The sequence below is a fragment of the Amblyomma maculatum genome, chromosome 4 (assembly GCF_055883805.1).
Source record: "Amblyomma maculatum isolate TAMU_Amacu chromosome 4, ASM5588380v1, whole genome shotgun sequence".
In the NCBI taxonomy this organism is placed as follows: domain Eukaryota; kingdom Metazoa; phylum Arthropoda; class Arachnida; order Ixodida; family Ixodidae; genus Amblyomma; species Amblyomma maculatum.
Window position 1 is genome coordinate 100,437,777 of NC_139347.1, and position 27,100 is coordinate 100,464,876.

Below are 27,100 nucleotides of genomic sequence, written 5' to 3' on the forward strand. Positions count from 1 at the left end.
ACACAATTAAAATGCAGCAACATTATAAAGCCAAACTTGAGTGTTAAACTGTTTTGTGATATTTCACATTCATAATGTTTAGCACGAATATAAGTGAAACGGAGCCATGTGCGAGGATCTTTATCGACAGTAAATTTTCTCACGATACCGGAAGAAATCATTGATCTTCATTAATTATTAGCATTCCGCGGCCGCGTTTCAAGTTGATTGCCTCATAGCGAAACCCAATGCGAGACCCTCGCACTTCGCGTGCTTGCACGAGCTGCGACCGCTAATGCGGCCAGCTACACAGCATGTGCATGCCTTCGAACCGTCCAGTCCCCAAAATTATTTTCGTAGACATTTCACCGCAATGCAGCCTTAAAACAACGCCCCGCCGGGGTGGCGCAGTGGTTACGGCACTCGACTACTGTTCCCAAGGACGCGGGATCGAATCCCGGCCTCGGCGGCCGCTTTTCGATGGTGGCGAAAAGCAAGGTGCCCGTGTGCTGTGCGATGTCAGTGCACGTTAAAGAACCCCAGGTGGTCGAAATTTCCGGAGTCCTCCACTACGGCGTCTCTCATAGCCTGAGTCGCTTTGGGACGTTAAACCCCACAAACCAAACCAAACCAAACCTTAAAACAACGCTATTTGCCAATAAACAGTACATAAAAAGGGTACAGATGCAGGCTCCGCGCGTGTTCCCGCCTTGCCGCGAGCATTGCCGGAAACACTCCTATATATGACTGACAGCGATCTCTAGGCTTTCCTTTGCTGAAGAGACCACCTCACTACCCTGCTCCGCGCCGCACACGATGCACTTCCTAGTATCTATTACACTATTGCGGAAGGCCCTGATATCCGATGTCGCCGCCAGGCGGCTAACAAAGAGTGTTGCTATGAGCGCTGGCTGAGACAGACACGAAGCGGCTCACGATATGGCAGGTCCGTGGTGCTAATTGATTTCCAGCGGGTACCCTGTTTCTCTTTCTTATTCACCCCTCAACCTTCCTCTGCGAACATCGACGCAGGCACTGGAGACGAGGTCTTGGAACCTAAGTTACTGTGTTTTCGTTGTAAGCGTTCATTGCTTAAGCGCTTAGCAGCCCACAGAAGTGAAAGACCTGTCTTATGGCCCGTTTTTCGGCGGTGCTCAATGAGGCAGGACGACGTCTGGTACGGTTGTGTTACCAGAATGCGCTTTTCTTTTTGTTTTCAGGCGCCTCCTTTCGTGTGGGCTCAATTTTTAAATGGCAAACTCCACGTGAACGGTATTGTTGGGCACATCCTGCAGGCAATGGCGGATTTCGTGCCTTTCAGGTGAGCCACGCCAAGCAATTTGAACTGGTGAAAAAATTGTGCCGAGCCATACACACAGCAAGAAAGAAGACAAGACACAGGTGCTGTGTGGCGCTGTGGGAAGACGAGACGCAGCGCCTGTGTCTCGTCTTCTTTCTTCTGGTGTGCATGGTTCGGCCCAATGTTTTCACCAATTTAGGTATGCCCCAACCAGCCCAAGAAGCGGTGTTAATGCACGCCAAGCAAGTAGGTTTGCGCGGTTAACTGCTCAGAAGCGCTCGTCTATTATTTCTCTAGCCGGCTTTATACTTTCTCGTCGGCACTATATTTTTTGCGCCGCTTACGCTAGACAAGCTGTTAATTCATCATATAGCTCTAATTTCTGTCTAGGTGACACAACCTGAATTAATTGCAAGTAATCAGCTTAAATAATAAAACGAATACGGATGTGGAACTTTACAGAATGGAAGGGGACCAGTGTTCTCTGTGTTAACTCAGTGACCAAGCGTTAGTACCGACGAATAAAATGCCCAAGTGCGTGAATACGGACCGCCAGAAAAATACGAAACCTACGCTGTAATAATGCGGGGTCAGGGGTTCTTAACAGAACAGTACCGAATTGCCAACCTACAAGCTCAAGCAATCAAGAAACAAAGAGAACACGCACACTTTTTCAAATGCTCAGGATACATTCTTAAGATAGCAGTGTGTGGTATAGAAACACACCATTCTCGTAATGGTTAAGTGTTTTATGCATATTGTACGGCCGTGCTTAATTCATGCGAATATGAACCACCAAATCTGAAACGCCACTGCCGCAGACACTGTTGGACGGAAAGTCCGTTGTAGAAAATATTTCTAAGATATCTACGCGTCAGTGCGCTCAAGAAAGCGAATTTGGCACATTGTCCGGTATCCTAGTACGTATGTAAGCTCGGAAGTACGTATTTCACCTTTTTATGTTTTAACTTCGGCGACGGGATTCATATTGTGTAAAGGTTCAGCTCCGTGTAAGAACACGTAAACCCTGTGTAATTTTGGATGCTCTACGGTTTCTAGACGTCGCAACGTACTTAAAGAAAATATAAATGAAATTTTTTTACCGCTTTGCAGCTACGACGTCGTTTACGACGGTCGGAGGCCCTTTGGTGTGCGCCTGGCGAACGGGACTTACACCGGCGTCATAGGGCTCCTGCAGAACGGAGTAAGTGCGCCGTTTTAGCTTAAGAAACATCGATCTATATTTAAGGGTGTTCCACTGCTTGCTCGTCTGTGGTAGCAGTGCAGCAAGTGCTGTGGTGCTCCCACGGGGCACGTACGCCAAAACCATTTCGCATCCATGTGCTTGATGCGAAACAAACGGATATACATTTCCGCTAATGCGACTGCCGGTGCTGACAAAAACTCTTAAGCAAATTACCCTGCGAAAAGTATAGTGTGACACAACAGAAGCGATCGGTGTCAGCTGGAACATAAGAAATACAAGTAAAGACTAGACGAGCTTATCTTTCTTATGTATTGAATCAGTTTGCGTAATCAAAATACAACACTCTAACCGCCTGGTATCTAGCACCAGATTTTGACTTCCAAGCATTTCGACTTACTGTTTTTGACTGACAACCGCTGAATGGGTTGGCCATAGCTCCTTCTCACACTGCAACATCAAAGCCGGTTAGACTCCATCTTGGATGTTTCAATTTAGAGTAAATTGAGCTATATCCAGCCACGTCCCAAGAACAAAAAAGTCACTTAAGACTCTTTAAGAGGAAGCGCTACACCATTAGAGGTAACTTGGAATTTTGTTGCGTATTTTGGACAGTTTGGTTACTGAATTTGTCAGCACCTCTCCCGACTTTCATCAGTGGTTGAGCCAGGGCCACAAATTTTGGGTGGGTCCAGGGGCGATTTGCAATGGGACTTATTTGTTGGCGCTCTGTTATTTGTTCTTCGTGGTCACGTGGCCTCTTGATGTCATCATTCCTTACCAGTCAGGGAATTTCTTCTTTCATGGCGGTGGAGCTATCATCTATGGCGGGACGATATCACTGCACTGCTATCGCATCATAAATAAGGTCTCACGTAAATAGAGATCACCGCTTTTTTCGGTTTACACAGTCGTAGCTGTTTCATTACCACGTGCATTTTTCGCGGCTTTACGCGAAATGATGCAAAATCACTAGTCACGCGATCGCCGATGTCACCGACGTTCAGTGAAAAGTCTCTATATGTGACGTTAATATAAAGATGCCACGGGCCCGGAATAATTAGACATACATTACGTCAATCCGAGCGAAACGAGGGAAACCAACATTATACTTTAGGTCATTGGGTTTTTAAGGTCGAACTATAAAAGCAGAGTGAACCAGTATCGCCCTGTGGGCGAAACAAGACCAGTTATTTGAGAAGCAGAGAAGCAAGCGACATGCTCGTGTGATTACTATCATATTGCCGCGAAGGTTCGCATTTATAATTTTTGAATCCTAAATGTGCCGTCTCGTCAGGTTATCACTTTAATTCTGACTCGGCTTAGGCCCAGAGTTGCCTCGCATCACCTCGGTAACGAACAAAGGCTTCAAAATTGTTCCATGATTACTGTAGCTTCTTTTGGCGTCTTATCTCAAAGTTTCGGAAGAAAATTTCAGTTGAGTGTGAGTGAGAGCTACAGGCATCCTGTTATTTGAAGACCACCCAGCGTTCCTTTTTTATCACCGCTGTAAATTTGCTTAGTCCTTTGTGCGCTCAAGTCAGTCACATAAAGCTTCTTTAGTGCATGTCAATCTCCTGGTTTGTTGATTACGCTACTGTCCATACCACTTCACATACGGTGAACATGCTTTCGTAAGATGTTCCTGTAGCTCTCAACTATACATGGCGCCGCCGAAACAGCCTGAGCTGCCACGATAAGATTGGCACCGGGTAAGCTATTGAAGCCTGCTCGACCAGAAATGAACCGCCAAGCACCTGCAGTCTCCAGAGGCGGCCACCTGATAACGGATCCCTACCGAAATGCACCCGGCTCCCGAGGGCCGCCTCACTATCGACGTCGAGCATGACTGCATTAGCAGCCTCCATTTTTTGAAGCAGCCGCAATTTCCATCTATGTTAAATGGTTCATAGGACCATAAGCCAAAAGAATGGCTTGAAAATGTGGAACCGGTGGTTATTATTAGTAGATGTGGTAAACTGAGAAAAATGAGGCAAGTTTCCTCTGCTGTAGAGGATTCTGGCAGGTTATGGTATAAAAACCGCGAAGCTTCCACGTTGAAGCAGCAGAAGTGGTCAGATGGGAATTCCTTAGGACGTTTAGAAGCCTAATCAGGAAAGAAAAAGTGAAGCTGCTTTTGCAGTTATCTGCCCTATATTGTAAGAAGAATCAAGAGTCTTCTGCGGCGTACTTTTTCTAACATAACGATGGAGGAGGTAGTGCATTTGATTCGAGGGGTTAAGCAAGAAATTTAAGCACTGCTGATAAGCAATCCACACAATACCTGCACTGATTGCATTAGAGAGGCAACTGTGAATGCACGAGTGCTCCAGTGTGCACGACTTCTAGAAGTTGCTTCGGTCGACCAGTTGGACAGCAGAGAAATCAGTGACAGCGGAGACTGAGAGTTGTAATCCAACGCGTTGTTCAAGAAGAGCTGCGTCTGCTCCTTCCATATTTCAGCAAAACTCACGCATAGACCTACGCGGAAATCGCCAGCGAAAAAATGCAGCATGCTCGTGTCTCCCCGCCATCGGCGCCTCTAATTGAGCATCCTCCATATCCTCTTCCGCGTGAACTAGTTGTACCATATAACGTCGCCTGGTACGCCCCATTTACGCGCCCATCCTACGAGCAATGCTTGTGCGACATCTGGAGAATTTGAAACAGCCTCACACTGGGGTTCATTGCGGAGGGAAGCAATCCACCACGTACACCGCAAAGACGAATCAGCCAGTGCCGTTTTGCCACCGAAGCCCCGTGACCGCTGACCAGCCAGCGACCGCAGGAAATCGACGGCTACCTAAGCAGGGGGTCGGTCCCCTTCTCCATCGCAATCAAGCTCACGCCTCTTGCATCGTTGGGCGGCAGCTACGTTGCCGCTGCGCGAGGAATCTCCCTTAGCCTCCGTAAAACTGAAGACCGCGACATTTGGAGGTGAGGTTGATCATTAGCGGAAAGACGATGATCGAACAACGACACCATATGAAGAAAAACAGCTATTGCATCGGCGCTGCAAGCAAAGAACACCTCGACGACAAAACTCAAGGTGACGCTGCCGCCGAGCGAAATAATAATGGCATGGCCCAGCCGCGAACTTTGCACACGACATAGCTGAGATAGGATTCCGAGGCCAGGGTGCAATGCGAAGACGCGAAGTGGCTATCGATAGTCGCGCGGTTATTGCCTTGGCGGAGACGGTTGCTACTACTCAGTCATAAGTACAGTCGTGCCTCTTTAATATGACCCCCGGTAATATGGACGACTCGTATTATGGACAGTATTTCTGGGCACCAAACATTTTTTTTCTGGGCATCAAACATTTTCAAGGCATTTAAACCTCATTTATATGAAAACTCGCTGTCCGGACAATAGACAAGGGAAAAATGCCAAAGCCTGTTGGGGCCCATGTATTTTTGCCGCATTAATATGGACAGAAATGGGAACAAAATCTCTTCTGTTTCAACCAAGCGTTTCATTTCCTGCACTTCTAGTGCATGCCATCAGAGGAACACAATTAGGAAGTGCAAATGGCTAAGTAATGCCCACTTTTATTCCGTGGTTTTTTGTTTTCCATTGTGAAGCTTCCTAGTTAATGCACTTAACCTTAACCGTATTGCATGAATGGCTGCGAAGAAAATACTCACTGCAGCTTGTGCAAACTTTGTGGATTGTGAACAGTTGTAATTGAAGTTACGTCATTTTTAAATGAGACGTAATTAAGCGTATCTACACCGTAAGACGCATCGGGTTGAACTTCATTATTTTAAACATAATGGTGATTGGGATATTGGGCTTGTAGTTCGCCAAATTACGACTGATTTCAGCTTCTCTGCCTCCGGTATGCACGAACGCGGACCATAATTATAGCCTGTTTGTTTTAAATATTTTTTCTTCGCGATTCGTTATTACGGACGACTCGCTTTATTGACAGTTTTAGCCGAGAACCAAAGTGTACACTAACGAGGCACGACTGTATACCATTACTTGCTCAGCTCAAGAAAGTAATCACCACTTGGTACAGCTTGCTAATCTGCACAGCTGATGTTCACCTTATACTTACCCGGCCATGGTCTTGCAGCAGTACTCTCGCGACGTGCCTTGGCATACAGACTTTCTGAGCTAACACCGAGCAATCATCGACCTTCGATCGAAGCTCATCAACTCTGAAGCATAACGTTGTTCTAGATGTCTTTGGGGAAATGAGCATCACGACGCGATTAAGTGTCCCTGTCCCCGTAGTACCGAGGCCCCAAGATCATCAAATGCACAGTCAACGGAAACACTTGGTCTACGGCATTGTGAAATGTCGCCTGGACCACCAATGTTCGCACAAAGTAAAGCAGCGCAGATAGCCACTAGTCGCTTAGCGCACTCATACAGAATGTTTGTTCTCTAATAACAGGCGGAAAGTATTTTCTGAACATCGAACGACATTTATTTTACAACTGAGCAAAACAGGTTCACTAGTCGGAGGGCGTGAGCCTCACCCATTACCCGGTGCTAATTGGGTGAAAACCTTTTACGGTTCTATTTCGGATGGCACAAGGTCTTTCATCGACGGGACGAACAGGACTTATGGTGCCATCCTGGGTGGAACGATAGCCTGCCAGCGGCACCGCTCATGATCAAACGCTCTCCATGTTGTACCTTTCTCTATTTGAGTGCACAGGCTGTCCAGGTTGTCCTTTGCGCGCACTGAAGAAGACTTTATGTTTCCTTTCATTGCATTTTTTGTATGTAGAAAGTTTGTGTTTTAGACGTCTACTTCTGGGTTGTAGTATCGAGTCGATATTTCTTTAAGCGGGAAGTATTGTCGCGAAGCTTCGTACTGTTTGTTCTTTCACGCTCATTGAGGCCGGTACCCAGCTTTATAACCCTTCTTTGTAACGCAATATACATCAAGATTTATCTCCAGTGATGCCAGACACACGGAGCTGCTTCCACACTATACCAGATTGTCGTGGCTGGATTTGGCCGTTTACGTGATGTTTCCCTGCCATCCTTAAGTTGAGTGCAGTCGACAGCGGCCGGCATTTTGTGGTTCTAGGACTACTATGCACGCTTGCTGTACCACTCTCGCCGAGTCGTTTAGTTTTTCTGTGCGCGCAGTCAGCCCAATAAAAAGCGCATTTCTGTGCCACGCCAGTATGCTCGGTTTTTGTTTTCAGCACGATAACCACCATGTGGAAATATGACCACAACGTGGATTAAGAGTGAAAATTGAACATATCACGTTGATACTGCAAACACGCGCCACAAGTGTAGTCTGTCTTTGCCAGTGTTTTGCAGTGAAACAGCGAAGTTCTACTCCGGAAATGCAAGATGGAGATTATACAAAAGCCAAAACGCCACTGGAATAGCATGCGGCCATCAGTGCGATTTACGAGCGTGAAGCCTATCCAAACTGCTATATTCTGCGCAAGCTAGGTCTAACACAAAAGTTTGTTCATTTTATCGAGTGCAAAAAAAAAAAAAAAAGAAAGAAGTAGCGCAAAATGACGGTATGCGCAGGTCTATATATGATGCGTTACAGGTTTCACGCGGCAGTGTTGTTGCCTCTAAATGTATTAGCGAATCCAGCTTACGGTTCTACTGCGTGAATTGGATGCATGCATTTTTTTAACTCGGACAATTGCGCTTGCTGTAATAAAATGTGAGCTCGGGTTTTTCTAACAAAGTCCATTTATGACATTTTGTTTCACCCTCCTTCTAAGCTGGCCGACATCGTTGCTGCTCCGCTGCTTGTTCGACGGGACCGCACGGAGGTGTTGACCTACATGCCAACACTTTACACCAGCCACTGCGCAATCATCGCCGTGGCTGGCGAACCCTTGGTGAATGCCTTCAGCTACATATTCGTCTTTGAGTGGGAGGCAAGTGCTCAACTCGACCTACCTATTATTATCTTCATGCAGTAGCATCAGCCAGTTAGTCTCTGGGTCCCTCAAAAATGACGAGCAATGCTTGGCTTCCAGTCTTGAAGTGTGTCCACATTGCAGTTTTCCTTTACACGGCACCTGCAATTGGCCAAAGGTCACATCATGTTTTGACCTCCGTCAGGTGCTCTGAATCCTCAAAAGCATTGAAGTTTTTTTTTTTTTTTTATCGTTACTGGTCTATTTTATGATCTATTTTAGAAATTTTTTATAGTTTGGCAGGAAGAGCAAAATGCGATATAACGCCTAGTCTGGCCCTGCCAACCTTACCGCAGCAACGGTGTGACAAAACATTGCAAAAGAAACACATTTTAGGACGCATGCGCAAACTTGAGCATGGTGCTTGCGCGTGGAATTCAGCAAACCCTGAAGGTAAATAAGTTTTAAAGCAGGCGATGGTTTTCGTAGGCAGTGTTTGCGCTCAGACTCCGCCGCACAGCCATCCAAATGGCAGGGGCGCAAGCACCTGGCACCAGGAAAAAAATGTGAAGGTCGTTTAAGGTTGGCCTTAATTGGAAATTCCGTGGTTTCTTTTTTAAGTATTTTGAGTTATCATCATACAAAATTATTTAGAGTCGCCTCTTGCCAGTACAAAAGGATTGTTTTTAGAAATATTAAGAACGGAAACCGGAACCGAAAATACGTTTCGGCCAAAACGTGAAGTCACGACCGACCAATATATGACGTCCTAGATATGGCCACGAATCCTGCCGTGCGCATTGATCAGCTGCACTGGCGACTGCAATTACAGCTGGAGTCAATATTTCTCTCAGATGACCACAAAGCCAAGCTCAAAGTTTTGTCCTATAGCAAGCGCAGAGCGATTACAAATGTCAGTGTATTCAGTGACATCACGCACTCAAGGCTGCCCGTTAAAATCTCCTCGATTAAGGATATAAAATAGGAAATTTGAAAATTCATTTCCCTGCAACAAAAAATCCAATCGCTGCGATGTTAGGTCCAAATGACCAACATAGTGAGAATAATCTGTAGTGAAATTTCCAGTGACATTAGATGAGGTCGAACAAACGTCCAAGTGGCCTTTGAGTGAAACGCGATAGCACATTCTCTTTTTTTTTTCTTTTTTGATATCCTTCAATCGTCATTTACGCCACCAGGCTATACAGCACGGATATACACCACCACCGAAGAATTCATACATGAATTACACTGCAGTACCAATATAAGAATTATGCTACACGACATACACTGCTGAATTGCAGTGTTCAAACGCGAATTACTCTACGTGTCGTACTATGCCACTCTCTAATCATCCACAAATTACACTAGGTGACATATACTACGCCCCTGCAGTTCACGATTTACACTACCCGACATACTACACTACTGCACTAGCAATACGCGAACTACACTACACAACGGGCTACGCCACTGCAGTACTCATCCACGAATTGCGCTACACGACATACTTAGCCACGACAGTGTCAAACACATTCTACTACGTCACACACACGACAACGTATTCCCTGTAGGCCTCCCTCTAACGCGCTCGCATGGGAAGAGGGGGGGGGGGGGGGGGTAATTTAATTTTTTCCACCACTTTATCTTAAAGAATTATTTCGACTTCCTGAAGTACGCCGATTACAGGAGCCTCCTCACCAAGTCTCTCTTCATTTGGACCCTCCCCTGATTTGCGAAGAAAAAGATCCCCGAGCAGTTAATAAAGTTCACTCACTCATTCTCCGTCGACCTAGTCCACTTCTACAAAATGGTCGGTTGCCCTCAGTCGAAGGCTCCGCTGGCCACTGCCGCCCGCTGAGCTTGCTGTACCAGACCTTGCTGGTCTTTTCAGCGGTCGCTGGACAGCAGAGAAAAATAAAATAGTTGCCTGTACTCGTACATATATGTCTTGCTCGAAATTTTTGCCTCAATCTATCGAAAAAGGTGAAAGAGATGACGAGCTGCGCTCAAATTTCGCATTAGAAAGTAATGAATTCGTCGGCAAATTGTTTCCTCCTCCTCCTCCCAGGTGGTCGAAGTTACTCCGTAACCCTCCACTACGGCTCCTCTTTCTCTGTATAAACTTTCATTGAAACCTTCTTTTCGATGGAGGCGAAAAGCAAGGCGCCCGTGTGCTGTGCGATGTCTGTGCACGTTAAAGAACCCTAGGTGATCGAAATTTCCGTTTTCCTCCACTACGGCGTCTCTCATGCCTGAGTAGCTTTGGGACGTTAAACCCCACAAACCAAACCAAACCAATTTCCGAAAACTGCAATGAGCACGTTTATGAGAAATCACCAAGCATAAATCTATGTACAATGCTCTAAAGTGTCCTAGCAAGACCAACAACGCCGGGAAACATTCACGCAACTGAATGTCGTTATGCCAAGGAAATAAATTCATGGCACGTAAAAACATTTCCGAGATTACTGCAGAATCTGCACTGGAGAAATGCGTTAAGCCTGAGCGTTGCTGTGTTGTCTGCGAGATGCGTCATGGGATTCTGCTAGTGACAGATACTGCGCCTTTCTTTTCTTGTAAACCAGTTATATAACGCCGGTGAAATTTTATGCGCCCAAACGGAACGCTGGTTGTGCTCGAAAAGGGGCGCGCGATGTACTGTGTGCAGCAGTTAACATTCAGGCTTTCGCATTCCTGCAGCGAAGATTCTGCAGTTCTCTCAAAATTTTCAGACTGCAGTTGGTTTATTATCTCTGTTTACACACGTTTTAACCATTCCTACCCCTTTATGCACCCAAATGATGGTCTTCCCTGCTCGTTTACGTTCAAGCATTGCAAATTTCCCGCCACCAAAAGTTAGGCCTACGTCACCGGAAGTCGAGTACCATTTGACTCCTTCGGATGTCGACATTGACCCTGCTGCCTATTTCGACGTCTGATTGACTTAATTACCTGTAATGTCTTAACTAATTAACTCACATCAACAATTTTGTCACTTGCAGACCTTTCCTTGACGCGCTATCCGATTTTACCATTCTGTTTTTTCGTATATACCAACTCTTTTACAGCACCGACAAGGTCATGCCCACAAGAAACCCGCCTACAGAGCCATACAATGCTTGCGCATTAATAAAACAAGTTACTCAGCTCGCCACCATTAAATCCAAACCCTGGGGTCATGTATGGGCAGTTTCCATGGTGTGTAGAAAATCGACACCCTACTCGCCACTTATCGAGTTAGTCATTATTGTTAATCGGCAGATTTTCTTCAAGCACTTTTTCTTTGAACGCGCCCAGATTGACACGGCCACAATAACCGATACCGCAAGTACGAAAGGCCGTCATATATTTCTAGACCCATTCCTAAAGATCTCCATGAATCGCACGGAGTTTCGAATGCTTTTTTTTTCTTTTTTTGAAAGAACAGTGATGACCTCGAGAACCGGTCTTTATTTCTAAACCTTCACCTTTTACAATTTCTCTTTACAGGGTATAATTCTGCAAATAAACCTTAGTGCGTATGCCTGCTAACTAACTATATAAAAATAACTAAAATATAGTGTTAGTTCTTTATCTCTTCAAAAAGTACTATTGTTCCCAGCCCTTGTTATCTTACGAAGTGCGTAAATCTGCCTAATTACCTTCCATTAAGCGTGACTCATTATTTCATAAAACTACGAACTGCAGGTGTGGCTGGGCCTAGTCGTTTGCATTCCTGTGGTTGCAACAGCTCTCGCATTCGTGGAAAAGCGGAGAGCCCGAAATGGAGGTAGCCTCATTTGGGAAACGTACGAAAACACCTGGGACATTCTGCGCTCCTTCACCTACGAAGGTGAGTGCGACATTTGATAGGACCTTAGAAAGCAGGGATTTCCGTCCAGCTAATTCCTTTTTGAAAACGACGTTTAATCTGGTCAGAACATATACTTCTTTAGTAGCATAAAATCGAGTAAACCTAAAGTACACATTCCCGTTCACCGTAAGCCCTTCGGTACTTCGAACGATAGCCTCTTAATGAACATTTATTGCTTGGATCCGATGTGACCCTTTCTACAAAGTAAACAAAACTTCACCGGTTCGACCAGGTTGAACCTAGGTTACAGAGCGGAAGCTGGGTTATGCATGATCAGACATGGTTTGCTGGGATTGAATTCCTCCATGGCTGCCTGTGAACGTCAACGCAGCGGAGCCGAAGCATGCGTAGCTTCTGAACCAATGTTTTTCTCATACCCTAATTACACATCTATCTGATATGAATATATGGTCTAACATTTTCAATTTATTCTCATGAAACAAAATCGGAAATTATTCGTATTTAAAGCATCACTCAAATGTCAATTATGAATTTCGGCATGAACTTAATCACTTAAGAGGCCATTGCTTTTACGCGAAAAAAGTGGTGTCAACAGTTGAGCCACATTGGATTTGGATAATTTTTTCTAAGACGTCAAATTGCTTCCATATTTTATAGTTGCTGTACACTGACGGGAGTACATACAAAAAAGTAAATCTACCTGTCGACTCTTTATGTACTGTCTTTTATTCACTAAGGCATATACAAAACAGTAAGGTTCTATTATCTTCGTATTGGAACATGCTCATAGAGATTTAAAGTACATACAACTTTGACAGGGTAAATAAGAGGCTCATACAGATTCTAAAGACTGTTGACCACCATTTTTGTAAGGGACGGGTTCTAGCTCGCGACTCCTCCATGGTTATCTGCGAACCGCAAGGACACCACAGACTGATCTAGTCGACACGCAGGTGTCGCGGGAATGTTGAAGGAGGAGGTCCTAGAAGGCGAAGGCATATGAACAGCTGCTGCAGTGGAGCGAATGGGTAGGCCGGGGAGTGGAAGGCTGTGTGGTGTCAGACAGAGTTGTATATTTGTGAAGATATATTACGGATACGGATAAAGTTTCCCCCGTGTGTGAAGAAGAAGCGAAAGAGCAGAAGAAGCAGTGACCGCCGCGGGCTCCGCGCGCCGCATGTGCGAGGAAGAAGCGCGGCGTCGGCTCCTCGTGCCATACCTGAGGTCTTCTCGAAAGAACATAACCTTTAGGTGTCGCGTGTGAGAAGTTGAACTTTCGCTGTAAAAAAAATACGGACTTAATAAATCCAGGCATTGGTGGCTTGAAACGTTTTTTACAAGACGTTTCACCAGTAGAGCCAAAAACGCAATTAATATAAACAACGCAAACAACCGAAATAGCTCGTTCATAGCATGCTACATTACGACACAACGCACAGTCGAAATTGGCCAGCTTTACGACAAAATACAGATCTTAGCTTCTAGTTTGGAATCTTTTCTTGCGAAAAAAAAAGGATAGCTGTTCGTGACCAGGAAATGGCAAAATTATTTCTTTGGCTTGTTAGATCAACTACAGTAACTACAGTGTGACAAAGAAAGATGTATACCCGTTGCCGCGCAACGATGACTCACTGGACAGATTGCGACGTGCGAAGTATTTTTCATCTATTGATTTGAAAAGCAGCTATTGGCAAATCGAAGTAGACGAAAGAGACCGAGAAAAAACCGCATTTGTCACTCCAGATGGCCTATATGAATTCAAAGTACTCCCATTTGGATTGTGCTCTGCCCCAGCTACATTCCAAAGGATGATGGACACCGTCCTCACTGGCCTCAAGTGGCAGATCTGTCTTGTGTACTTGGACGACGTAGTTGTTTTTTCCGAAACACTTGACCAACACCTCGAACGCCTTCGAGCTGTACTGGAAGCGCTCCGTTCTGCTGATCTCACGCTGAAGCCCGAGAAATGCCACTTCGGGTATACAGAACTCAAGTTCCTTGGCCATGTTGTGAGCGCCGATGGGGTGCGCCCGGATCCCGAAAAGACTGCTGCCGTCGCACAGTTTCCCGTTCCAGCTAACAAGAGGGCTGTTCAGCGCTTGCTCGGCCTGTGCGCATATTATCGGCGGTTCATTGCGGACTTCTCTCAAATTGCGGAACCTCTAACGCGCCTCACAAGGAAGGACACCGCCTTTGTGTGGAACTCTGAGCAGCAGACGGCCTTCTCTTTGCTTCGCGAGCGCCTTCAAACATCTCCTGTTCTGGCGCACTTCGATGAAGCGGCTGACACAGAGGTGCACACTGACGCCAGTAGTATCGGTCTTGGCGCGATCCTTGTTCAGCATCAAGACGGGATTGAGCGAGTAATAGCCTATGCTAGCCGCACACTCTCTCGCGCCGAAACGAACTACTCCACCTCGGAAAAGGAATGCCTGGCGGTCGTGTGGGCTACTATGAAGTTTCGCCCCTATCTATACGGCCGACCATTTAAAGTTGTCACGGACCATCATTGTTTATGCTGGTTGGCAAATCTGCGAGATCCATCGAGACGACTTGCACGCTGGAGTTTACGACTTCAGGAATTTGATATAACTATTGTTTATAAGTCAGGCCGCAAACACGAAGACGCTGACGCGCTGTCACGAGCCCCCGTTGACACTAACGATTCTGCAGCCGATGGCGACAACGGCTTTCTAGGAGCTCTCAGTGCATCAGGGATCGACAAAGAGCTGATCCAGACATTCTTCCATTCATCGATTATCTGGAAGGGCGTAATACGACGCTCCCTCGACGCCTATTTCGGCACATTGGTTCATTCTGTATGCAGCAAGGCGTCTTGTATAAAAGAAACTCCCAAGGCCAAGAAAGAGCTTACCTTCTGGTAGTACTATGCGAGCTCCGTGCGGATATTCTACTTGCTTGCCACGACGAACCGACGTCTGGTCATTTGGGTTACTCACGGACGCTTGCTCGAGTCCGCAACATGTATTACTGGCCAGGACTCTCCGCAACTGTGAAACGCTATGTAAGAAGCTGTCGCGAATGCCAGCGCCGTAAAACACCGCCACTGAAGCCTGCCGGATTTCTCAAGCCCGTTAGAGCACCACGTATTCCGTTCGACCAAATCAGCATGGACCTCCTTGGTCCTTTCCCTTTGTCGCAGGCGGGAAACAAATGGATAGTAGTCGCTACTGACTACCTGACCCGATACGCTGAGACAAAGGCAATCCCTCATGCCACAGCTTTCGAAGTAGCCGAGTTTCTCATGCATAACATAGTCTTGCGGCATGGCGCCCCTTCTTATGTCATTACCGACAGAGGGACAGCTTTCACTTCGCAGCTCATCGACCACATATTTGAGTTGAGTTACACGACGCATCGCAAGACCACAGCGTACCATCCGCAGAGCAATGGTCTTACCGAAAGGTTAAATAAGACGATTGCGGACATGTTATCAATGTACGTCGATGTGCAGCACAAGACCTGGGACGAGGTGCTGCCGTACGTCACATTTGCGTATAATACAGCCCAACAGGAAACAACGCGCTTCACACCATTTCGACTTGTGTACGGGCGTGAAGTTCAGAGCATGCTCGATTCCATGCTCCCGTGCCCAGATGATGACCAGCTTCCGCCAGATGCCCAGCAGTATGCCATCCGCGCTGAGGAAGCCCGCCAGCTTGCCCGTGTGCACATCGGGCGGCAGCAGACCTTTGACGCGGTCCGCTACAACCTCCGGCACCGCCAGGTACACTACAAACCTGGAGACCAAGTCTGGGTGTGGACACTAGTTCGCCGTCCAGGCTTGTCAGAGAAATTCCTTTCCCGCTACTTCGGGCCGTACAAAGTGTTGCGTCGTGTGAGTGATCTCAGTTATGAAGTTATTCCAGACGGCGCCGCACTTTCAAAACGTCGAAAGCCCAGCTCGGACATTGTGCACATTGTGCGGCTGAAGCCGTACTACCAACGATAACGCACGGCCACCTCCTGTGACGACTCTCTTACTTTGCACACCGTTCTCACCGCCCGTGTTCACTTCTTTCTCCTTTTTTTTTTCGGAAGGGGGAGTAATGCCACCTAGCGTTGCCAGGTGGCGCATGACTGAGTGAAGGACGACGAAGTGTCGCTTGCGGGTTTTGTGTCTGTGCTGCTCACCGCTGTTGTATCGGAGCTAACCCCCTCAATCCTAATATCCTCAATCACCTTGTACGTGACAATATATATAAAGCCGAGGCGCTGTTATTGATGTCGCTTTAACGACTATATTTTACGCACAGCGCTATTTTAAACACAAGAGCCGCCGACCAATAAAAATATCAGTGTTTTACCTATTTGTCACACATGATGGCCGGTGCCAAATTTTCATTTAGAGATACGTATGAAGATTAACATAAAAGTAAGAAAGGTTATGAAGAAAAAGGGGCACTCTTTAATTGACCTTGGGAGAAATCTTCAGATGCGTTTTTACAACAGGTTAGTGGCTTGTTCACGACTTTTGAATTTTAATGCTAAGTAGGCTTCTAATGTCTCCTGAGTTGCTCTCTCCGTGCTTTAAAAAAGAAAACAAATTGTGGTGCTTTAAAAGGAGGGCGCACAGTTTTGAGAGTGACAAGTCGCCAGTTGTCGGGGCGAATCGGGCTTCCTGGAATTAGCCTATTCGAACAAGGCCCGTTCAAGTAGCAGCTTTTATTTCCTTTCTAAGAACAGCTGCATACAAACGGAATTTATAAACTGCGTTAGCGTTGCATAATGCATTGCGTACAGTGCCACGTACTTAGGTTTGTACGAACAATTTTTCCTACAGATGGGATCGACAACAACGCTGTGAACTTCGAGACAAATTGCCTAGAGCAGTTTTTAAATGAAAACCCGGTATCGTATCTCCCTGTTGTCTTTTTCAGTTTACATCAGTTGTCATTTCTAAATGTGTACATATAGAGTCAGTGCGTGCTTCATCTTCTTTGTTTGTGTCCGGTCTGGCGGTTTTCGAAGGTGAACAGACAAACCTGCCATATTATCAGGTTTAATACACTTGCACGTCTTAAATAAACCACGTCAATTATTATTTAAAGCGTTCACTTACATTTCGTAGCCGTTCTTACAGCATGTCAGGGCAAATAAAATCTAGAGCATTACATGGGAACCCAGCAAACCACGCTACCGTGTTGCTGGCATTGATCTTCGACGACAACTCGTCTCGAATTCAGAATTCAGAAGGAATTTTCCGTGACTCACAGGGCACCCGGCGCCGACGAAAAGCCATGCTGGCCGGCTGCTATTCTCGATATGGTGGTTGACGGTACTGGTGCTCACTAACGCATTCGCCGGACAGCTTAAAGCAAGCATGGCCATCAAGAACGAGCCACCGCGTTTCCGATCTGCGGAAGACGTCATACTCCAGCCGTCCATTCGACCTCTGATATGGCGGGACACGGAGTACGAACTGTACGTACGGGTGAGTGGATAGAGTACTTCCGAATTGCTCTGCCTCTGGGCGAAGAAGTGAAAGTTGTATAACTGTAGCGGGAATACTCCTCGACCTTCACTATGCGAGAGTGCCCACGCTAAGAACTCCTCGTCCGATGTCCGCCTGGTAGACGTAACTTCCAGGGCGTCGAGAGCACCTCATCTGCCAGTAGCAGAAAGCGGACTTGTTATCACTTACCACGACAGACAGATCAAATGCTGACCACCTTCTTTGCACATAACTTTCCGTGAACACTTATTAATGTTTACGAAAAAAGTAATTTTTCGGTGTGCTGCGTCGTTCCACGAACGATACTCTACCAAATACGCTCTACTTTTTTTAACTTCGTTTTGGCTAGTTCAGTATCAGCTATGAAGGGAGGAGGAGGAGGAGGAGGAGGAGGAGGAGGAGGAGGAAGAAGAAGATGAGGATGAAAGGCAGGGAGGTTAACCGGTAAAAGAAACCGGTTTGCTACCCTGCACTGGGGGAAAGAGGTGAGTGGATATAAAAGTTGTGGGTAAGAGAGGGAATGGTGAAGTCAGTACAGTCACATCACAGACATGTCACATCCCATCACTTCACAGTCATATCAGAAAAAATAACCTTTCGATCAGTCCTGTGCTTTTCATAAAGCGGAGCAGTGCCTGGGAAGCCTTCACCGCAGACAATCGCCGTGGCCAGATCTTAATTTCAGTCAGTGGGCGTCCATCTAGACGCTCCAGCGCACGGCATAGACACTGTCTTTCCTCACTGTATATGGGACACTCACAAAGAATGTGGCCTATAGTCTCGTCGGACCCCCAGTTTGCACATGCAGGGCTATTTGCCGTACCTGTCAGAAAAGAATAAGAGTTTGTGAATGCTACGCCAACCCGCAGGCGGCACAGCAAAGTTTCTTCACGTCGTGGTAGGCCAGGTGGAAGCCGAAGCTTCAGGTCAGGGTCCAGGGACTTTAAGCGGCAGTTCGCAAACTGGCCAAAATTCCACAAGGAGATCGTGTGTTCCCGCGCAATTGTGCGCGAAGCCTGCCCGCTGCGTCTGCCCCAGAAAAGGGGATCAACACACAATCGCTGGCTATATAGGGGAGTGATGCGGCGGTTGTATTGTTCAAAAAGCAGCAGAATTGAGTAATCTATGGAACTGATCCGCCAAAACACCTCTGGTGGTTTACTACCATGACGCACGTAGAAACGTTAGCCGGCAAGTAGTTTTATCCAATGCACAGGGGTGAGCAGCCTTGTCTAGAGCGCACCGGCGGTGCTCTGCGGGGCAAGTTTGCGCCGTCTAAAGTTAGGCGCAATGTTCGCGTTATGCGCCGCGCGCATGCGCGCGGCCAGAATAAAGTAGCCCCTGCTAGTTAGTTCCCGGTCTGATTTCTTCCCTGTACTGCCGCTGCAAGACGCCTGGACCACGTGGAATGATATTTACCAGTGGCCGAAAAACCAATGAGTTTCTCCATGAATGGCGAGGCGGCTAGGCTAGCAAGTGCTATTGATATCAATTTGTCGCGCCTTTAAAAAGCAAATGAAATGATAGCGGGTGATCGCGCAGTACAGAGGCGCAGTGTGCCGTCCCTAGCTAAATACGCAGCTCGGATACACGCCGAAAGACAATATGGTCGCGGCGAGTGGCGCGTATGAAGAAACGCGTGATCAGCAGCTATCACTCGCACTGGCTTGCTGGCCGTCTCGTTAAACTCGTGAAATGCGGCGCTATGGCGACGCCTTGGCCACTGTCACGACCGTCACAGCCCCACAGCGTCAGAAATGCAAGCAGCGCTTCCCTGGCGGCACGAAACAAACTTGCAGGCGGAGGCTGGACAAGGAAGCAATGAGCAGGCATTCCCCTGCTTATGCCGAGCATGGATGCATAACTCATGAGTGTAAGGTTAGATGGCGCTGACTTGTTCCACAGGGCACTGTCGGCGCGCTCTAGACAATGCTACTCACCACTTTACGAATAGTTCTGACACGAAACCGTTTATAGACGCCTCGAAAAGGTGTCACATTATGAATACCACGACGATTGAGCACCGCACCCATCACTACTAAAGGACGTACCGAAACGTGGTGCAGTACCGTCTCTCACTACCCAGCGAGAAAATAAAATGATGAAGGGCCAACGTAATCCTTAGACTGAACTTGTATTTGGGCGTTTTCCTGCTGGCTATTTCGTGTACTTTCCGTTACCTCTTCATTACAACAACAATTCTCTCTAACACCAAACAAGAATTGCATCCATTTTTCACATTATTTGGTAGAAAATAAAACTGGTTTGGTTGGGATTGTGGGGTTTAAAGTCCCAAAGCGACTCAGGCCATGATAGATACCGTAGTAGCGGGCATCGGAAATTTCGACTACCTGGGGTTCTTTAACGTGCACTGACATCGCACAGCACCCGGGTGCCTTGGTTCTTGCCTCCATTGAAAAGCAGCCGCCGCGGCTGGGATAATAAACTGTTAGCGCTATAAAACCTCGAAATAGATTCAGAATCCGGAGTACACAGGGCTGCCACAGAAAGCATAAAAAAAAAACGTTAGTACTTCCTTTTTTTTAAAATAACTACTGGAAAAAAAGAGATTGGCCAATATATAGGCAATAGCATGAGGAGGCGGCTAGGCGGCAGCGGGAAATGCTTTGCTCTTACGCTTTCTTTGCTATTTTTTTTTCCAGCGCAGCCCCCCTAGCATAAACTTCATCAAAGATGGCAGTTCCGGAAGTGACAGGACTGCCTTTTTATGCGCTGTCTAGGGTGCCGTTCCAGCTGTCGCACCGCCTTCATCACCTGCGGCACCTCGATCTTGTTGCATCTCACATATTCTTTTTCTGCGCAGAAAAAAAGGGCGACCGGCATCTTGCGTGTCCCCTGTAGCACAGCGGAGATACTGGTGATGCGAAATCCACGCGCTCTAGATTTCCATTCTGTTTTTTATATTCCGCCTTCCCGCAGAGGGCATCTTGAATGAGCTCCGTTTCGTCGAGCACGCTGCAGTTGAAGCCCTCTCCCGGTTGGTGTGGAGATTAGGACACAAAGCTAGGAGTGAGAAATCGTGGCCCGAATCCTATGGACAACTGGCGGTATTCGCTGCAGCGATAACGTTTCTCATAAATCCGAGGCGGACTGGTAGCGATGGAAAACATAGGTAATAGTGAAAACCACTGCATTCTGGTTTTTGTTTTCTTTCTCTCTTTTTTGCTCTTCGCCGGACAATGCGTCCCTCCATTTGATCCCCTTAAATTTTTCCATCTGTTTCATATCACTGCCGATCTCAGTTTTCTTATATTTCTTTCCTGTTCGGCTCGATAAGTGACCTTTGATGGGCTTCATCCACTCGGCGGCTCCGGTGTGCTCAGCATAACGGCTCTTGGCGTTGCAACACCATCTTTAAACTTTACAATGCGCATTAAAAAGTTAGCCGTATTTTTCGAAAGCAGAAGTCTTTAAGTCCATCTGGGCGCTGCTTCGTATCGTGCCACTAAATCTAGTTAATACCTCTCACGACCTGTAACACCGTAACGTTTTCGCACAGACTTCTCCCAAGCTGTCACTGCGCGCGCTGACGCGCCAGTCGCAGCGCCACCGCGGCTTCGTGACCATCTCGGAAATGTACGCCCAGTCTTCCTTGGAGCAACTGTACAGCGGCAAGGCGGTCATTGTCAGCGACCGTGACGTCATCCTGACTATGTTGGCCAAGCAGTGCCGCCTCACAGGAGGAAGCCTGTACGTGGTTCCGGAGCTCATCTTCACGCGCTTTGGAGCCATGGCTCACGCCAAGGGCCTAACGCCTGGCTTGGAAGAGAGGCTTCATAACAAGTGAGTGCTGGGCAACAACTCGTTGATTGATGAAGCAGTACTTTCCAACTTTTCATTTCGTTTCTACTAGGTAGAATTATGAGTCCTGAAAAGAGCAACAGTAGGTGAAAAATCTAACAGTTATGTATGCTCGACCGGTCTAGTTGCGCTATCGCTTCCCATGCAGCTAGCCTAAACCAGCGGCAACCTGTCTAGACGAGTTACAGGGGTCGTGCTTCGACATGTCGCAAAACAATCGCACAGGTTCCGGTCACACGATATGTGTCTATATAAAGCTCATTAGCCGCATCACAGGGTTCTTCATGCCTCGTAATTCGTTATTGTAGAACCAGTATACCTGTGTGGCGTCAGAGTTGGCTCGTATGTATAAGCTCAGTATGCACCATTCTTAGAAACAATTCGCCAAGACTGGCTCCCGCTCTTAACGAAAGGTTGCCACCAAGAGCAAAGAATAGGTAGCACAAAGCTCATGCATGGAAATGGCAGCCAACTGTGCGTACTGCGTCTGGGTCTTTACCGCCAATTGTCTTCCACAGTCGGCGGCAGCGCTTCGCGAAAGGCATCGACCACGCGTTGCCGTTTTCCCTCTATGTATGCCGCATACTGTACAAGATATCACGAATGTGTTTCTAGCCTCGACAAGCTCTACGTTATCGGGATCGGTAAGCAATGGGCGATGACATAATGAGACAATGGAAGAACTAGGACGGACACTTAAGCTCCGTCCTGAAAGGTGTGACGTGACAAAGTTATTGGCTCCCATTCGGTGGCCCCTCTTGATTGTCCCGTGATCACTATTTGTTTTTGCTTTTATTTCATATTCTATTATCTCACACTGACAAGATACAGTCGTGGGACACCATATTATATGAAAGACTATTCGACATAAATGAACGCCCCGTTTTAACCGAGCCGCATATTCAAAGAGGTGTGCGTGGCCTTGAAGCGCACAGAGTGCCTAATGCGGGATCCAATCGGATCTCACCTTTCCATCTCAAAGACAAGCCAAAGTAGGTAGAGCAAGTCAACTGGTTCATGTCACGTGGTCACGTGACGTCACACAACCTGAGGATGAAACTGCGTGGCCACGTTACAGACAACTGCCACATGCCCTAGCCATGCCCCTTCACCCACCCCCGAAACTGAGTTTGGGTGATTCAAGAATCGAGTTGACCCCCGTCCAAAGTCGAAGTGACCCCGGCTCCCATGGTTTGGGTGGCCCACACGGAATACTGATTTTGCCCAATTCAAGAATTGAGTCGATCTATGTTAAAAACCGACTGGGCCCACTCACAAAATGAATTTGGCTCCACCTAAAAAATTGGGTTTGCCATCCCTAAAACGGCATAAGGTTCCATAGCGCCCGACGCATAAGGGAAACAACACGAGTGCAGTGAGCGTTATGAGCTGTGGAACCTCATGTAGATTACCCACTAGCCCGAACCCTGACCCTCCAAAAGATGAATTTGGTCGATTTGAAAATAGAGTCGACCCATTTCCGAAACCGACCCGGCCCATCACATAAACTGCTTTGTTCCGAATAACCAGTTTCACTTTGCAGCAAGCGACAAGTTTGTGTACTTCGCTATTATGTTGTTTACCTTTCTCATTTGGGCCCTACTCGTACCTTTCCCTGCTGCCCATTCACGACAGGATGACGGCCATCATAGAGTCGGGGCTGAACCTCAAGTGGTACGACGACGGTATGCGAGAGTGGTACCTCTGCCAAGCCATGCAAGAGGAGCTGTCCTCCAAGAGCGGCGAGCTGTCTTTCAAAGTACTTCGCTACGAAGATGTAGCAGCCATCTTCGCCCTTTGGGCCATCATGGCGGCATTCGCTCTGTTCGTCTTCCTGCTAGAGATGTGTCTCTACGGGAAGGCCTCATGGCGCGGCTACAGACTCGGTCGAATTAAGCCCAGGTGGAACAGGCGCCTCGTAGGAATGCAGGCGGCACAGGTCTCGTTGCGGCCTAGTCATGAGAAGTAACACCGAGGTTGCTACGGCGCTTGAAAAGCTGGGACGTGCACTAATTAGAGGATAGTACTTTGCGTCCTGAAGCTGTACTGCTCGCGAGACTAGGAACATGGCTGAAAGAGATTAAGACAACGGCCGTAGAAAACATTAGGTATAGCTGGCACGCTGCTACGTAGAGGTGTAAGCGAATTGTACTCATTTAAATCGTACCGTAGTGCAGAGATGGTTCTCGTTCACAAGGATGGTGCGTGACATGCCGCTCCTATCTTTTTAGATGCTGTAGTTTTGAGGATGCATGGGCACATTATACTGAAGAGTCATTGCTAAGTGGGACAGGCAAGATATTTTATTTTGATAAACAGTAGTTACCATTGCATGTGCACAAATATGCTGCAGACGTGTATATGCTGCAATTTGTTTGCCCATATTCGTTCGCTTTTGAAAAATAAACTTTGCACAGTTGTAGCTCAAAGGCTTTGTTCTCTATAGTTTAATTCGAAAAAGCAGCGGGTGCAGGACTGTCTGACTCGCCGAGACGTTCGAAAAGGTCTCAGCCTTTACGGACACCTTTATAAATCATTTAATGTAGTCCGCATGCACTTTGCCCCTGACATGTAGGTATACGGCCACCGGCAGCAGGTTATAGCTTGGTTTCTAGCTGGCTAGATACGTATGCAGCTGGCATGCCGTTCGGATTACATGCCTTCGACAGACGTCGTAGATTTGCTGGAAAATTGTCTGGAAAAGGATTTCTTGCGCGAAGCGTATAAAGTGGGTTCGGCCAAAAAGCCATCGCCGTACCTCAGTTTCTGTTCGGGGGGCTGTTGGGTGTAGTAGGAAGTGGTCGGAACATGACAGAAAAATAGTGGCTTTTAGATGATCGATATAAGAAGGGGAAGTGGGTTGGGTGATTAGTGGTCATATGCATGGATTTTGCACCTCGCGCACCAAAATACTACAAATCTGCGAGAGCTCCTGTTGCACGCTCAGAACGCTTCTTCATACAGTGATGGTACCAGAACATGAACATTCATATCGTCACGAAGACAGGGATTTATGGGTATCGGCAACGGGGGCAGATACACACAGTCAAGAGAGAGGTTCCCGAGAAACGGTAACACGAAGACACAAGCTCAAGAGTTCACAGTCCCAGCTAGCCGAAGCGTTCGAGAGTCTCCAACTTCTTTGTCGTTCAAGCGCTACCTCGAACCGTCAGGTGGCAATATTCCCCCCCCCCCCCCCCACCCCTCAAAAAAAAAAAAACCGCAAGCTCACAGAAAAAAAAAAACTGCTCCGGATGGCAAATATGACTTTCAGTGGGTAAAATACGGCTTCATGCGAAGCACATGCACCAGGTCAGACAAGCACTGACGACTAGAACTCGGTACAGTTCCGTCTCGAATAACCTCGTACGTAACTTCTGAGAGGCGACGCAACACTCTGTAGGGTCCGAAGTAACGATTGAGAAGTTTTTCTGAGAGGCCTGGGCGCCGGACAGGTGTCCACACCCAGACTTTGTCACCAGGCTGGAACACGACATAGCGATGGCGGTCGTTATATCGGCGTGCATCTGTTGCTTGCTGTTTTGTAATGTGATTACGGGCGAGTTGGCGAGCTTCCTCAGCGTAGTTGGTGAATTCTTCTGCGTCAGCGGTAAGCAGCTGGTCGTCAGCCGCACATGGCAGCATAGCGTCGAGCATGGTCTGTACATCGCGTCCGTATACTAGGCGAAACGGAGTGAATCGAGTTGTTTCTTGGACGGCGGTGTTATATGCAAATGTGACATAAGGCAATATCTCGTCCCATGTTTTATGCCGGACATCGACATACATGGCGAGCATGTCCGCTATTGTTTTGTTTAGTCGCTCAGTAAGGATGGTAAGCAGTAGTCTTTCAGTGATGTGTCTGGCTTAGTTGGAAAACTTCTTCAAGAAGGCGCGCTGTAAATGCCTTGCCACGATCAGTAATGACGTATGAAGGGGCGTCATGGCGGAAGACAATCTGCGTCATGAAAAATTGTGCCACTTCGGAGGATGTTGCACGTGGCACCGCCATAGTTTCCGCTTAACGTGTCAGATAATCTGTAGCCACAATAATCCACTTATTGCCAGCTGACGATAGAGGAAAAGGGCCAAGAAAGTTCATACCAATTTGGTCGAATGGTACTAGCGGTGGGGGAATAGGCTGCAGGAAAGCCGCTGGCTTCAATGGCGGTGTCTTACGTCGCTGGCACTCGCGGCAACCTCTAACATATCGATGAACGGTGGCGGTAAGTTTGGGCCAGTAGTAGGCCTGGCGCACTCTGGTAAGAGTGCGTGCAAAGCCCAAGTGTCCAGCGGTGGGTTCATCATGGCAAGCATGAAGGATTTCATCGCGGAGATCTGCAGGGATGACTAGAAGATAGGCTCGGTCACTGTTCCCGGCGCTTTTCTTGTAGAGGATTCCGTCGCGCGTACAGAAGGATGACAAGTTCTTAGCAAATAGTCGAGATACTGTAGAATCGAAACCCTCCAGATGATCGATCACAGTTTTGAGGTCTGGGTCAGCCCGTTGCCGGGCCTTTAAATCAGAGGAACTGATAATGCCAAGAAAATGGGCGTCTTCATCCGTACAGTCATGGGCCAACTCCACGGGTGATCGAGACAGTGTGTCAGCATCTTCATGTTTACGTCCGGATTTATAAACGATAGAGTAATCAAACTCCTGCATACGAAGGCTCCACCGTGCAAGACGTCCTGATGGATCTCGGAGACTAGCTAGCCAACACAAAGCATGATGGTCTGTCACAACTTTAAATTTACGGCCGTAGAGGTAAGGTCGGAATTTCATTGTGGCCCAAACGACGGCGAGACACTCCTTTTCAGAAGTTGAATAGTTTGATTCTGCCCGAGAAAGGGTGCGGCTGGCATAAGCGATCACTTTTTCCTCGCCTTGCTGGTGCTGGACCAGAACAGCACCCAGACCGACATTGCTGGCGTCGGTGTGAATTTCGGTGGCAGCGTCCTCATCGAAGTGTGCAAGAACGGGAGGGTTGTGCAGCCGTTGGCGCAGCTCGGTGAATGCCTCCTGCTGCTCGGAAGACCAGACATACGGGACGTCAGCACGTGTCAGGCGCGTCAAAGGTTCTGCAATCTTGGCAAAATCGGCAATGAAACGGCGATAGTACGCGCACAGGCCCGAGAAACGTCGGACTGCTTTCTTCGTGGTAGGGATGGGAAAATTGGCTACAGCGGCTGTTTTATCAGGGTCAGGCCGGACACCGTCAGCGCTAACCACATGACCGAGAAATTTTAGCGGCTGATATCCAAAGTGACATTTTTCCGGTTTGAGTGTCAAATCGGCCGAGCGAAGAGCGTCCAATACCGTTCGCAGCCGCTTAAGATGTGTGTCAAACGTTTCTGAAAACACGATGACGTCGTCCAAATAAACCAAACAGGTTTGCCATTTAAGACCAGCAAGTACGGTGTCCATCATTCTCTGGAATGTCGCTGGCGCTGAACACAGACCGAAAGGCAATACTTTAAATTCATATAAGCCATCGGGTGTCACAAAGACAGTCTTTTCTCGATCGCGCTCATCCACTTCTATCTGCCAATAACCACTTTTTAAATCAATGGAGGAAAAGAACTTGGCGTTGCGAAGTCGATCGAGTGAATCGTCGATACGGGGCAACGGATATACATCTTT

At 47.4% G+C, this 27,100-nt stretch overlaps 1 protein-coding gene across 1 annotated transcript; it reads left to right on the top strand.

The window, feature by feature from the left end:
• The first annotated feature begins 1,277 nt into the window (after positions 1 to 1,277).
• LOC146191813 (uncharacterized) lies at positions 1,278 to 23,842 on the top strand. The gene is made up of 6 exons (XM_084600379.1): positions 1,278 to 1,300; positions 2,393 to 2,483; positions 12,032 to 12,176; positions 17,396 to 17,613; positions 21,155 to 21,438; positions 23,092 to 23,842. Exons 1-6 carry the CDS (start codon positions 1,278 to 1,280, stop codon positions 23,423 to 23,425), a joined length of 1,095 nt encoding a protein of 364 aa, XP_084456505.1. The 3' UTR covers positions 23,426 to 23,842.
• Positions 23,843 to 27,100: the final 3,258 nt, after the last annotated feature.